General features: G+C 62.8%; 1 protein-coding gene across 5 annotated transcripts in view; it reads right to left on the reverse strand.

Annotated features, from left to right (window-relative positions):
• Positions 1-1503: 1503 nt before the first annotated feature.
• The window catches only part of FAM214B (family with sequence similarity 214 member B), a 68748-nt gene continuing 56992 nt past the window's right edge, over positions 1504-13259 (reverse strand). For all 5 annotated transcript variants that reach the window (XM_030566948.1, XM_030566947.1, XM_030566946.1 and 2 more), the window contains 7 exons: positions 11410-12772; positions 8106-8164; positions 7634-7739; positions 6204-6362; positions 5165-5233; positions 2932-3134; positions 1504-2419 (listed from right to left, as the gene is read on the reverse strand). In XM_030566948.1, the coding sequence (XP_030422808.1) occupies positions 2266-2419; positions 2932-3134; positions 5165-5233; positions 6204-6362; positions 7634-7739; positions 8106-8164; positions 11410-12600 (1941 nt within the window). In that variant the 5' untranslated portion in view covers positions 12601-12772 and the 3' untranslated portion in view covers positions 1504-2265. The remainder of the gene's footprint in view (positions 2420-2931; positions 3135-5164; positions 5234-6203; positions 6363-7633; positions 7740-8105; positions 8165-11409; positions 12773-13259) is intronic.

Below are 13259 nucleotides of genomic sequence, written 5' to 3' on the forward strand. Positions count from 1 at the left end.
TGCCCCCTACCCATCTCCTGCCATCCAATCCCACAGTGCAGCCACTTCCAGTCACCTGCCCTGAGTCCCAAGCAAGGCAGGCAGTGGCTCATTCCCAGCCGAGGACCTGAGGGACATGCCAGATTCCCCCTGGAGGGCTCAGCTCCTGGGTCTGGAAGGGTCAGCCGGGCTGGGGTGACTCAGGCAGAGCTCACTCAACCCTCCAGGGGCAGGAGAGAGGAGCCCAGGGTGAGCCAAGGCAGGTACTGGACCATCTCCCACAGCAGGAGATGGGGTAATTACAGTCACTTGGGGCCTTGGGAGGCCAGCACTGTCTCTGCTCTCAGGCAGGGAGCTACGGGGTTAGCCCGGCCCCTAGGATCCCCCTCCTGTAACCCATCATACCAGACATGCTGTCAGCGAGTGACCACATGCACCCTCTGGCTTCCCCTTCTCACTTGCAAGGCCTCACTTGGCCTCACGCAGCCCCTGCCCAGGCCTGGGGGCCAGGCTGAGCGCAGGAGCTCTCTGCTTCAGCTGGAGGGTTTGGCTTTCCTGCATCCTCAGAGACAGCCACATCTCCCACCAGCTCCAGCTGGGCAGGGGGATCTATTACCCCAGAACCCTGCCGCAGCGCAGCCTGGTTAGTGAGGCCGCGGGCTCCAGACCACTGCCACTCCAATCTGCAGCAGACACAGAAACCCTGGGTGCCCCACAGCCCTGCTCTGGAGGGGTTGGGGGGCGAGCCCCTTCCCCTCTCACGGGGGCTTGGGCTTCCTTTGAGAAGTCTCCTGTAGCAATAACCATGACAACAGACACAGCTCAGCCCAGCTCACATGGATGTTGAACAACAGGGATGGCCAGGGAGAGTCCCCAATACAGATCCCTTCTCCCCTGGGGCTGCAGCCAGCAACTACTTCCCCGCTATCCAGGGACACCCCAGGGGCTGGACTTGCCCCAGGGGGAGGGGAGCAGGAACAGAGGCTCCCCCAACTCCCAGAACAAGGGCCCAATCCCTGGGGAGACAGAGCTCAGCAGGCCACATGAGGTCTTTCCTCCGGGCCATGTGCGGGGGCACTTGCCAGCCCTCCGGTTCCCTCAGGTGGGGCTTGGGCTTCTGTAGAGAGCACTAGGGTTAGTGAGGGCAAGAGCAGAGCCCCCTCCCTCCGACAGCTCTGCCAGCACCCCTCAGGCTCAGCCCACAGGCCCTGCACATCCAGCCCTGCCAGTGCCCCTCACTCCCAACCCACAGCCCTCTGCTAGCCCAGCCCTGGGTTCCCCCCTAACCATGCCAGTGCCCCTGACTCCCAACCCACAGCTCCCTGCTTGCCCTGCCCCCTCCCAGCTCTGCCAGTGCCCCTCAATCCCAACCCACAGCCCCCTGCTAGCCCAGTCCTGGGCTCCCCCCAATCCTGCCAGTGCCCCTCACTCCCAACCTGCAGCCCCCTGCTTCCCCAGCCCTGGGCTCCCCCCTAACCCTGCCAGTGCCCCTCAATCCCAACCCTAGGCTTCCCCTCACCCGCTCTGCCAGTGCCCCTCATTCCCAACCTGCAGCCCTGGGCTCCCCACTGCCCTGCCAGTGCCCCTCAATCCCAACCTACAGCCCCAGTCCCACCAACCAGTTCTGTTGATACCCCTCAATCCTGACTCAGTCTCCCCTGCCAGTCCAGTCCTGCACGTCTCTTGCTCAGCTCCTGCTGTCGTGCTGGGCTGCGCAGCTGGTCGTGCAACATGCAAAGGGCACCAAGAGCGGAGCCCATCGGATTCACTGCACTTGTGATCAAGGCTGGGTTACGAGCCACATCGTGGACTCTCCATCCTGGCTCCCCACCAACAATAAATACTAATAAATACAGTACCTCCCCCTCCGAGAGCTGCCATCTGCTCCATCCCTCCCCACAGCCAGGGAGCCAGCTCAGCTCCGTCCGAGCCGAGTGCCACAAGCCGGGGGCCCCCGAGCCTCCCTTGAAGGGCATGGCCTGGAGCTGTGCAGCCAGAGGCCTAGGAGCGTCTCTGACTCGATGGGAGCACAGGAGCCAGCATGCCAGCTCCTGCTCACACCATGCAGCCATCTCCATGATCCCATCCCCGCTACGCCTGCCATGCTCACTCTCTGGCACAGGCGCGAAGCTGCTGTCAAGGGAGGGGTATGTCTGTGCCTCACCACCCCACAGCTTGGTGGGGGCCAATACCTCTGGGGGAGGAGACAGCTCCGCTCTCTTGCCCTTTACTTGTTTACGAAGTGCAGGGGTGAGGGTGGAGAGGGGGGCATGGGGCTCCCCGTGCTCAGCCCCGGGGTGAGTAGCAGGGGTTCCTTGGCATCTCTGTGAAGGATTTCAGTTCGTAGGGGATCCCCGAGTCGACCTCGATCGACTTGCGGGAGAAGAGCAGGCGGATGTCGTCATGAAGGTAGATCTTCCCCGACTTGGAGCTGTGAAACCTGAGGGCAAACAAGACTCCCTGAGGCAGAGGCCATGGGCTGCAGCACGGAGGAGCAGTCACTCCTTTGGGGCCATAGCAGGAAGGAGGAGCTGGCAGCAGGACCAGGGTTGTGGTGTTCCCAGGGGGCTCTGGCTGCAGGAGGGGAGCTCAGCACTGCAACCCTCTCCTCGTGGTGGCAGCTTTCCCATGACCTTCCGTCCTCCTTCAGAATGGCCACTGCTTCCCGCTGCCAAAGGCCCCAGAGCCAAGAGCTGCCCCAGGCAAGGTCACTGCCATGGCCTGGCAGTCTTGCAGGTGGCAGTCAAGATGGCCGCCATCTCCCGTTGTTCCCAGTGGTAATGTCGCAAGGAGAATGGCCACCCCTGGGCTCAGAATCCTGGTCCCGGGGAACAGGAAGCTGCGGGGGAAAAGGAGGTGGGAGTGGGGCAGGAGCTCCGGCCCAGAAGAGGGGCCAGCTCCAGGGTGATGTGACCCATGGCCATCCCCCGCCCTCGCCACCTCAGCCCCTACCTCAGGTGCATCAGGTAGCAGAGGACCCTCCTGGGCGGGCTGGCACAGGCTGGGTCGCTGGGTGTCTCGCCGGGCCCCTCCTCGCCCACAGGCACCAGGAAGATGCGATGACGCAGAAAGGTCATGTGGTTGGCCGGCATGTCCTGGAAATCGTACGTCACCAGGAACATCTTCACCACAGTTTTGTTAGGGTTAAATAAGGTCTGGAAATGGGGAGAGAGCAGGTCAGCTGTGGGGAGAGGGTCCAGGCCATAGGAGGCAAGGCTGGGGTGCAGAGGGGCTCCCAGGACGTATCCAGACCCCGGACAGAGCAGGGGCCAAGGGGCTGTAGTACAAGCACAGGGTATGACCAAGTGGGAATTTTTCATAATATTTTGTATAAATACAGTGCATGCCTCAGTGTCCCCTATGTGCTGCCTGGTTAACTAGGTGGCGGGGGGAAAGGTTGTTTACTCTTTGCAGAGATCCAGGTGTGACTGATGCCTGGCTGTCTGCGGCCTGGGCCCCACGCCCATGGAGAGTCCCAGAAGACAACGGCCACTTCCGTTGCCTGGACATTTTGAATCCAGCAACAACAACCGTGAATGGCTGACCCTGGGCAGGAAGCCAGCGGGGTCTGACCAGCTGGAGAACAAAAGGCTAAGCAGGGGGCCAGGTGACAATGGCTGCCAAGGACAAGGACAAAGGACGCAGGAGGTGCCAGGTGGGGTTGTTCAGTGTGGGCTATTGGAAGTGGTGGGAGATGCTCCAGCAGTGGCACTAAGGAGGGGTCAGAGGGCTCTGGGACTGACCCAGCTGGACTTTGCTGTAACTTTCCGTTCTGGACTTTCTACTCTGTGTCCCAGACAGTCAATACCCCTCCTGCTGCTGCCCCACTGGCTGGGAGTCACTGCAGAGTCAAGAGGTCCCAGAAGGGTGGGGGGGGCACTGCTCCCTTTGGGGGTGCAAGTCTCCCTCCAGTGTCCAGCTCAGGTGGACTTGCTGCCCGGAGCTCATGGCATAAAATAGGGGGGCTGAAGGCTCCAAGGGTCGGTCCCAGGATGCTGTGAGGCTACGGGGCTGATCCCAGTGAGTGTGTGACCCTAAGGGGGCTGACAGTCCCAGGGGGACCCCTTCAGTGTGTTCCAGAGCTGTGCGAGAGCACCGGGCCTGTGGATCCATGACACAGGAATGGGGAGGGACTTGTTGCCAGAGGAGCTCTCCTGGGGCCCACTCGGCCTGGGGCAGATGTCCAGGTATCAACGATGCATAGGGTGAGGCTTGAAATTGGGGTCCCTCATCCCTCAAATCCATGTTGCAGGCACTGCCGTCCTGCCCAGCAACTCCTCACTCCTTCCCTGGCCTCGATCCCCAGCTCCCCCTCTAGCTCCTACCCTAGCAATGGGCAAGACGTCAGCCTTTACCCTCACAACCCCTCTGGCCTCCAGTGACACCCTCCCCTGCCCCTGCCCCTGCTCCTGCTCCTGCTCAGCCCTGGCTGCACTAAGGGCTTCCAAGCAGCATCCTCCAGCCACTTGAGCTCTCCAGACCTGTAAGGGAGTGGTGTGTCCTAGTAGCCTGAGCAGGACTCCTGGGTTCCGATCCCCACTCTGACACTGCAAGGCCCTGGAGTGGTGTGTCCTAGTGGCCTGAGCAGGACTCCTGGGTTCCGATCCCCACTCTGACACTGCAAGGCCCTGGAGTGGTGTGTCCTAGTGGCCTGAGCAGGACTCCTGGGTTCCGATCCCCACTCTGACACTGCAAGGCCCTGGAGTGGTGTGTCCTAGTGGCCTGAGCAGGACTCCTGGGTTCCGATCCCCACTCTGACACTGCAAGGCCCTGGCCCCTAGCCCTAGCCCTTCTGTGCTTCACTTTCCCCATCTCGGAAGCCTTTATTCAAGTTCCTACATAGATGCCCATCACTGTGGCATTCGAGTACTGACTGCCCAGTGCACTGTGTCCAGCTCCCTGTTCTGCTCACTGCCAGAGCTCCTTATAACTGCCCTCCCTGCACCTCTGCTCTCCCCTTCTCCTTCCCCTGCCAGTTCCCATGGCTCCTGCACCACCCCATGCCTGGGACATGCCCCGGTTCACGACAGGCCTCCAGCTCCCAGAGGCTGCTCCGGACCCATCTCTCTGGAGGCTCCAGGCCCAGCTCATTCCGTGCTGCCAGACACCACCAAGCACCGACCGGGCCACGGCAACCGCCCTCCACCCCCCGCCATTGTGCCATGGAGAACAGGAGCCCACTCACCACTTGGATGGTTCCAGCTTTGGGGACACTGTACCCCTTCTTTCCCAAGGCCTCCAAGTCTATCACTCCCTGGGACAAGGCCAAGAGAAAGCACATGAGCCATTTTGCAGAACCACGGGCCAGCCCGGCCCCGACACAGGGCCCGGGAGCAGTCTGGGACAAGGCCGCCAGAGGGGACTCCCAGGAAAGCCCCACCTGCCCCCAGAAGAGACCCTTTCCCCCAGCACACTGAGGGGCTAAACACAGCCACATCCAGCGCCCAGGGCTGCCTGCCCAGGAGACACAGCAGAGAGGTGAAGGTGAGATCATCCAGTCTGATCAGCTGCGTGTCACAGGCCACCACCGCCCACAAAACCCAACAGCCGAGCTGGAGCAGAGCGTCACGGCCCACGGCAGACAGGATGTGTGCACCACAGGCAGAGAACAGGAAGGCCCAAGATCGCCACAATGCCCGGGAATTGATGCAGGATTCTGGCCGCAGGCTGGGGAGGAGCTGGCAGAGGGTCTCCCCTCCACTAGTGCCCTGTAAGGTGGGGCGTTTCCCCCCTAACAGGTTGGGGTTCAGAGTTCACGGGTGCCAGACTCGCTGCTCGGCACCTAGAACCAGCACCTGGGTGGGGAAATCCAGCCCACGGGCGACTGGCGGCCCACTGGCATCTATACTGCTACTCATAGCTGACAACTTAATACAGAGGGGCAACCCAGGGCGACTCCAGGTCCCGGCATGTCCTGCCAGCCAAGAATACGAGGTGAGCGGCCAGTCACCTTCCAGCCTCCATTTCAAGCCTCTCATCACAGCACAGGCAGCCCCCACCCCACCATGCCAACCCTCTCCCCCAGAGCGGTAACAAAGCCAAGCTGAGTGGATCCTGAAGTCATGGGCTTGTCTCCCCCACCGGCAGCCCCTGGCATGTGCAGTCTCTCTGAAGAGGGGAGCCTCAGCCTGCTCCATTTTGCACTGCCCCTGCTCTGCCTGAACAGCCTGTTCCACCCTGTGCCAGCGAGCACCCCATGCCCCCAGCCCTGCCGAGCAGCGTACCAGGAAAGGTGAGGGCGCACTGTGTTCCGAGATGTCGAAATAGGTCACATCGACGGGTAAGGTGGCGTGTTGGGGGCAGTACGAGCCGCTGGCCCCGATCTCCGCAGTGAACCCTTCAATCCTGCCTGACGGGGCGAAGCGCCCCTTCAGGATGGACTCCTGGGGAGAAGAAATGAGGGAAGGGCGCAGCCCTCAAATGCCAATTCTGCCGCTAACCCTGAGCCTAGCCTCTCTGCGTTCCAGTCCCAAGCCAGCAGGGTCTGCCAGGACTGTGCCCTGCACCCCAGCCCTATGGGAACACTCATGATGGTATCCCAGCGACCTGACCACTTCCATCGGGGATCTTACGGTAGTGCCCGTCCCCACAGGCTCCGAACACACCTGTGGGCATTAAAGACCCGGGGCATTCTGCACAAGTCAGGGAGTTAACACCAGGGCCTGGGAGAATTTACACAACTCCTGAATCCCTCTCAGTTTCACCTCGATGCAGGATGCTTTCATGTCCTGGCCCAGACTGGGGGGTAGGGTTGCTGTGCGCTGTTAAACAACTGCTGCACTTCGCCCCAGAGGTGGTGGCACTGCAGCAGTGGAAGTGGCCCATGCACTGCAGAGTGTTGTGGACGTGTGTCCATAAAGCACCCCCAGGAGGAGAGACCACAAAAGGCCACAGATTCAACATGGACTTTAATCCCCGGATGTCGCAGACCCAGCTGGGGGCAGTAAACCCAGCAGCACGCGAACTAGGAGAGAGCTCTCAGTGGGAAATGGGAACTAGACTTCCCCATCCTTGGGGCAGCTGGAGCCTGGAGGCTGCTTCTTTAGCCACAAGAGGTTAAGCTTTCAACGTTGTACCCCCCACTCCAGCCACCTGGCCTAAGCCTGTCCCATACACCTCCCTCCCGCCCCCCCAGGGCCCACGAGACTGCCAGCGAGGCAGCCAGTTAGTGCCCAAGGGGCTGCTGTTTATGATGTGGGCACCTGCCCCGACAGAGCTGGGCTGAGGCCAGCCTGTCTGATGTGCCGTGCCCTGCACCGGGAACAGGGGAAGAGAGGGCGAGTGCCAGGCTGGGGAAGTGCTGGGGCAGGCTGCGACTGCAGCAGCCTCTCCCCTCATCCTACCTGGGAAGGGGAGAGAGCCAGGGGGACGGGGCAGCCCAGCCTGGGATCTCACAGGGCCAGGAGCGCCCCCTCACACATACTGCCTGCTGGGCTGAGCTGTCCCTCTGTGCTTCAGAGCGTTCCCCAGACTACGGGGACACGCTCAAGACCACGACAGCACCATGGGGAGAGAGAGGAACACGCAATTCCCACCCTAGGAGCTGCACAAAGGCAGCCAGTGCCAGAGCAGGCTCTAGGGGGGCTCATTCCCCTCCCATCCCAGAGGGGCTTTCTCCCTCATCCCGGGCCATGGGCCTCCAGGCTATGGTTACCTCAAAGTTGCCCAGCAGAGCATGGCTGAAGGAGGTGGTGGCCCAGGCAGCTGCAGAGGGCCGGGTGCGCACAGGCCCCTTCCGGAGGCTGCTGCGGAGATGTCTCCTTCAAAGAGAAGGCAGCATCAGTGCTGGTCTCGGGCAGCCTCGGGCTCCCACTCTCATTCTCCCCAGAGGGTCACCTGCCCCTGTCACTGGACCCCCAGACCACACAGCTCCTCACAAGAGGCAGGCAGGATACACCCACCGGCTACCTAAGGGTCCAAGGGACTCCAGGTGGGAAGGGGGCTGGGGAGGGTCTGTGCGGATGCACCCTGTCCCAAACAGAGGGGCCTGGGCATGGAGGGCAATCGCCCAGGAACCAACCCCCACACCAGGGAAGAGAGGGGCAGCCCCCTTGCCCACAGCGCCCGGGACCCCCGCGGCTTTGCCCTGAGCCCAGCAGGGGCACAAGACAGCTCAGGACACTCACGATTTCAGGCGCAGCCCACTCTTTAGCCTTCGCCCCACCGCAGTGCCACCTGCTGAACTCTAGGGAGACAAGAGGCCGAAGAGCTGTATTAGGGGCTGCCAACGGGCCAACTCCAGAGCACCCACCAGCCCTCTCCCAGTCCAGGGCCCACACCCACCAGCTCTTCCCATCACACACGTCAGCACCTCCCTGTCACAGCTGGCCCAGAGAACGCCCTCTCCTCCCTCAATCAGCTCTACCCACAGGACACCAGACTGTCACTCGTCCTGTGCGCACCAGTAAGCAGCTGCCATGTTCCACTCAGAGGTGGCTGCATGGTGGTGGCAGAGCGTGCTGTCTGCTGGGCTCCCTCCCTAGATGAGAGAGATGGGGGGAGAATGGCCAGGGGCTGGCACTGGGGCTGCCTTGGCCCTGAGTGACCATTCCTGACTGCCCATTAGAGCTACAAGCTACCCCATTGCCTCAGAGTCCCCACACCAAACTGCAGTCTCCCCTGCCCCCGCCTCCCTGCCCTCCCCAAGGACCAGGTCAACACAGCAGGGCTCCCAGAGCAACAGACATGTCAGGGAAAGCCCCATTACATCCCCCTCTCCAGGCCCACCCTCAGGCCGTGCACTCGATTCTCCAGGCTGGGTTCAACCCTGGTTCTCCCAGTGGCAGGGACTCCGGCATGAGAGGCAGCTCATTCCCCCTCTTCGCTTCAACCGGTTACTCCAGGAGTCCCCTCCTGGGCATTACCACAGCCCGTGGCTACGGCTAGCTCAGCCACCAGCAGAGGCCACGGCTCCTGCCAGCCAGACTACGGAGCCACTGGAAATCTCCAGCTGGGGAATCCACAGCCAGGGCCAGGGGGAGAGATTTAACCCTTGCCTCTGTTTGGGTAGACGGTGGGCTTACCCCACTAATCCCAAGGGGCTTTCCATGATCTCTGCTGCTCCCAGGATCCTGTGTCAGGCAGCAAGGACTGCCAAAGCCCCGGCAGGGCATGTCCCAGGTGCAGACCCAGCCGAGGGTGTCGGACAGTTCCCCTCCCGCCTCTGCGGGCGCGCACACACACACACAGAGAACACACACAGATGGAGATCTGTCTGTCCCAGCCCCACCGGCTGCAGGCATCCCGTCACAGCTCCGACAGGTACTTTCCACAAGCTGGCCAGAGCTGGGCAGAGCCCAGGACCACACATTTACAGGGCGCGCAAAGGCACTAGGACATCATCAGCGTGCAGCTGGCCTTTGAATGCCCCCAATGCCCCCCATTCACCTCCACACACAGAGAACACATTCCCAGGGGCCGAGCTCCAGGCAGGCCTGGATGACACTTACCAGGCGGGGCCCTGGCAGCTTTGGGTCACTAGCCAGTCCCAGGTGATTCATGCCAGGTCCCCAGCAATGCCCAGCAGACACACCTGCATGGCTCATGCTGCTCCCACCTTCCCCACAGCCAGCAGCCCCTGGGCCGAGCCCTGAGAGGCTGCGGGCAGCCAAACCTGGGCTGAGCTACCAGCTGGGAGCCGCTGCACCCCTTTATAAAGGGCACTTGCCTTTCTAGACATTTTACCTTCTGGAAGAGACACAAAAGGGCAGCACAAAACAGCAACGAGCCAGCCAACCCCCAGCTGGTGTGAAAGGGGGTGAAGGTTCCAGGATGGTGGACAATAGGCGGCTGCCTGGAATGGGGTGGAGAGCAGGGCTGGAGGGGAGCAATCCTAGAGCAGGGGGCTGGGAAACTGCTCCCATAAGGAAGAGCCAGGGAGTCGGGATCATCAGTGGGCTGATGGGGACGGCGCGAGGCTGTTCACACACCAGAGTGCCCGAGGATTGCAATCGACACGTGCCAGGCTGCAACGGGCGGCAGCAGAGCAGAACGGAGGAGGGATGTGGTTAGCTGGCCTCGTGCTCCTGACAAGCACCAGGGTGCGTGTGCCCAGCACACGTTTGTGTATGTGTCAGGCGTGTTTGCGTGCATGCCAACTGGGGTCAGAGCACACATCAGTCCTTGCACAGCACATCTATCCCCCGGCCTCAGGAGTCACTGCAAGCGGCAGGCCTGCCAGAGATGGGGGGCGCCTGTCCGCTCCGTACCACCTGACTGTGACCCCGCAACGCAGGAAGTGGCAGGGCAGTGAGACGTCTCCTCTCCATCCAGCTCACTAGCCAACAGGGTCTGAGCTGGGGACAGCCTGGGCCACCCTGAGCATAGGAGGGAGCAGCTGGACTGGCAGGGAGCAAATCTGGGACAGGAAGCACGGCCGAGGACTCAGGCTGTCCCCGGGCAAGGGGTCTCTGGGCCCCCTTCCCACACTCTGGGCACAGCACGTTCACCCCCCCAGAACTTCCCCCCAGGGCACCTGAGCCTCTGCCTGGCACCGCACAGATGGCGGGAGAGGCAGTCCTGGCCTGGTGAAGGGGAGCCTCTCTCTGCATTCCTGCCCCAGGGGCAGCCAACCCCCACAGGAGGCCCCTCTCTGAGCCTGGAGGTGCCGACCGTGCCCAGCTCACAGCGCAGAGGCCCACCAGGCACTGGGGTGCCAGGACAGCCAGACTGGGCACAGGATTTGGCGGACGCAGGGTGGCAAGCAGGGTATCGGGGGGATCACCTGGGCTCTGGGGAAACCAGGAACTGAGATGGGGAGGTCCCAGGCTCAGGGCAGGAAGCTTCAGAGGCCAAGCTCAGCCCTGTTGCAGTCAGCCAGGAAGGGCCCTGTCTGCCCCAGGGAGCAGCAGGAGGTTACCGGGCTCTGGGAAGCCCCTGCTCCTGCTGCAGCTATAACGGCTAGAAGAGAATCCATGGGCTACCGCTCCGCATAGACAGGCCCCGCCACAAAGCGCCCACCTCAGGCAGTGTCACAGCACGGGGCCTGCTGCTCTCGGGGCTCCGGGATCCTCAGACTCTCCTGCACCCCCCGGCTCCAGCTGCTGCCTCCTCCACTTCCCCCCACATGCCCCCAAGGAGCTGGAGAGGGTCCAGGCACCATGGCCAGGCAGGTCTCACTGCAGGCCGAATGCTGCCAGGAGTCAGAGACCTGCAAGGCCAGGCTCCAAACTCTGCTACAGGTGGAGTCAGCAGACGAGCCCTGCACCCTGGACTTTTCCAGCCCCTGGTCAGTGGGAAGGGGGGACAGGACACACCTTACGGTCCAGCCCCTTCCCCAGCTCCCTACTGACCCAACACTTCCCTTCCACAGTGTCCTACCCATGGCCCCCACCCCATCAGCGAGCCCCTCAGTGGCTTCCCATCCACTCACCCCTTCCCCAGCTCCCTTAGGCCCACCCTTCCCGCTCCAGCCCTGCAGGAGGCGCTCACCTTGGCTCCTGGAAGCAGGTGGTTCCAGAAGGGGGCACCCTTGGCATCGGTGCTGCGGCAGGCGGTCAGGATGGGGTGGCACAGGGGGGGCCTCTTCTTCCTCACGGGCACCACGCTCTCATCTTCTGAACATGAGTCTGCCACGCCTTCGCCCGAGGGCAGCAGCTTCCTCTTAGCCGCGCAGTTGCCCCCGCTGGCCCCGAGGAGCCTGCTGCCCACACAGGGCGTCTTCTCCAGCGAGCCCAGGCCATTGCTCTCGGAGTCCGGGGCCATCCGTGGGGTGCTGGGCTCCTTGTGCCCAGTCAGCTGCTCCTCTTCTCTACCAGCCCCGTTGCTGTGGGCGGGGCTGCCCCCTGGCTGCTCCTCCCCCCTCCCACCCGAGGCTGTCCAGGATTTTTGTGCAATATTGTGCAAATCAATGTCAAGTATATTTTGGCTGCTAGCCCTTTCCTCCCTCTGGGGCCCGTTCCCCTCCGCAGGCTGCTCCCTGGCTCCAGCCAGCCGGGGGAGCTCCCTGCCCCCCACTGAGCCACAGGCTCTGGGACTCGCCAAGGGGCCATCCTCAAGCTGGGCAGGTGAACTGTCTCTCATGTGCAAAGTGCTGCAAGCTGTGTGCTGTGGCCAAGAGGAGGCAGCCTCCCACGATCTGTCCTCTCTGCAGGCCCTGGGGCTGCCCTCCCGGGCCCCTGCCCGGCCAGGGCTGCCTTCACATCGGTGCTCCACCACTCGCAGGCCGCTGTGGGAGAAGTGCTGGGCTGAGCCGCAAAGGGACAGCTCCTCCACCAGCAGCCCGTCCTCCACGGCGTCATCGTCTGGGGAGTCCTGGCCAGGGTGTAGCTCCCCAGGGACCCCGTCCTGCCTGGCCTCAGCCCCTGGGCTTCCCCAGTGTGTTCGCTTGGGATCCCGCCCAGCCTCCGGAGCCCACTGCTCTAGGTACCCTCTCTTGATGGCCTGCCGCCCACCCTCAGCTCTCTGGACTGCCGGCTCAGAGGAGCTGGAAAGGTGGGAGAAGATGGAGACCTGGTAAACCTTCTGGCGCTTGATCTCTGTCTTGTTGTAGCCCATCACGATGCTGCGGCGGGGGCAGTGCTCTGGGGCGGGCTCCAAGGCCACCTGGCTGCCTGGCCGGGACAGGCCTGAGTCCGTGCCATGCTCCTGGGGGAGGGACGCCTCAGCATGGATGTGTCGCATGGAGCCTTAGCGGGCTGGACCCCAACCAGAGCCAAAGACGAAACAGCCCATAAAGCGGCAGGGAAGGGGTGTACGGTGTCACGAGGTCACAGGGCTGAGGAAAGGGGGTGGTGTGTCAGACCCCTTCCCTCCAGACAAGCCCTCCGCTACGGAGTGCACTGCAGCGCCGCATCTGTGGGGAGCAGAGGGGAGGGGATCAGCCTCTGGGACCCTGGCTCAGCCACCCCTCCCTGGCGCTTCAGGCCTCGCTCCTGCCCCAGGCAGCCCAGCAGGTTGGTGCAGAGGCCCATAGACTGCCCTAGCCCACGTCTCCCACTCCCAGGGCCAGGCCCGCAGGAGGAGCCAGGCTGGTCGGGGAGCAGCGCAGGCCAACTCTCCAGAAGCCCTGCAGTCTGGAGGTGGGGGAGGGTTACCAAGCCCCAGAGAAGAGGAGGTTGCTGAGGCCTACGAGAGTCTATGCCGCCCCGCAGGGACCATGCTGGGACCTCAGGCCCCACACTCAGAGGAGTCCCTGGCTGGGCCAGTTAGCGCTGTAAGGCAGGGGCCATGGGGGACGAGTCCACACACACCAGGTCGTGCCTCAGCTAATCCTCTGGCCACAGGAGCCAGGCAGGTTAGCCTGGCCTCAAGGGGGCAAGCAAATGCTCAGTTCCCTTTGC

Source organism: Gopherus evgoodei, chromosome 6 (assembly GCF_007399415.2).
Source record: "Gopherus evgoodei ecotype Sinaloan lineage chromosome 6, rGopEvg1_v1.p, whole genome shotgun sequence".
In the NCBI taxonomy this organism is placed as follows: Eukaryota; Metazoa; Chordata; order Testudines; family Testudinidae; genus Gopherus; species Gopherus evgoodei.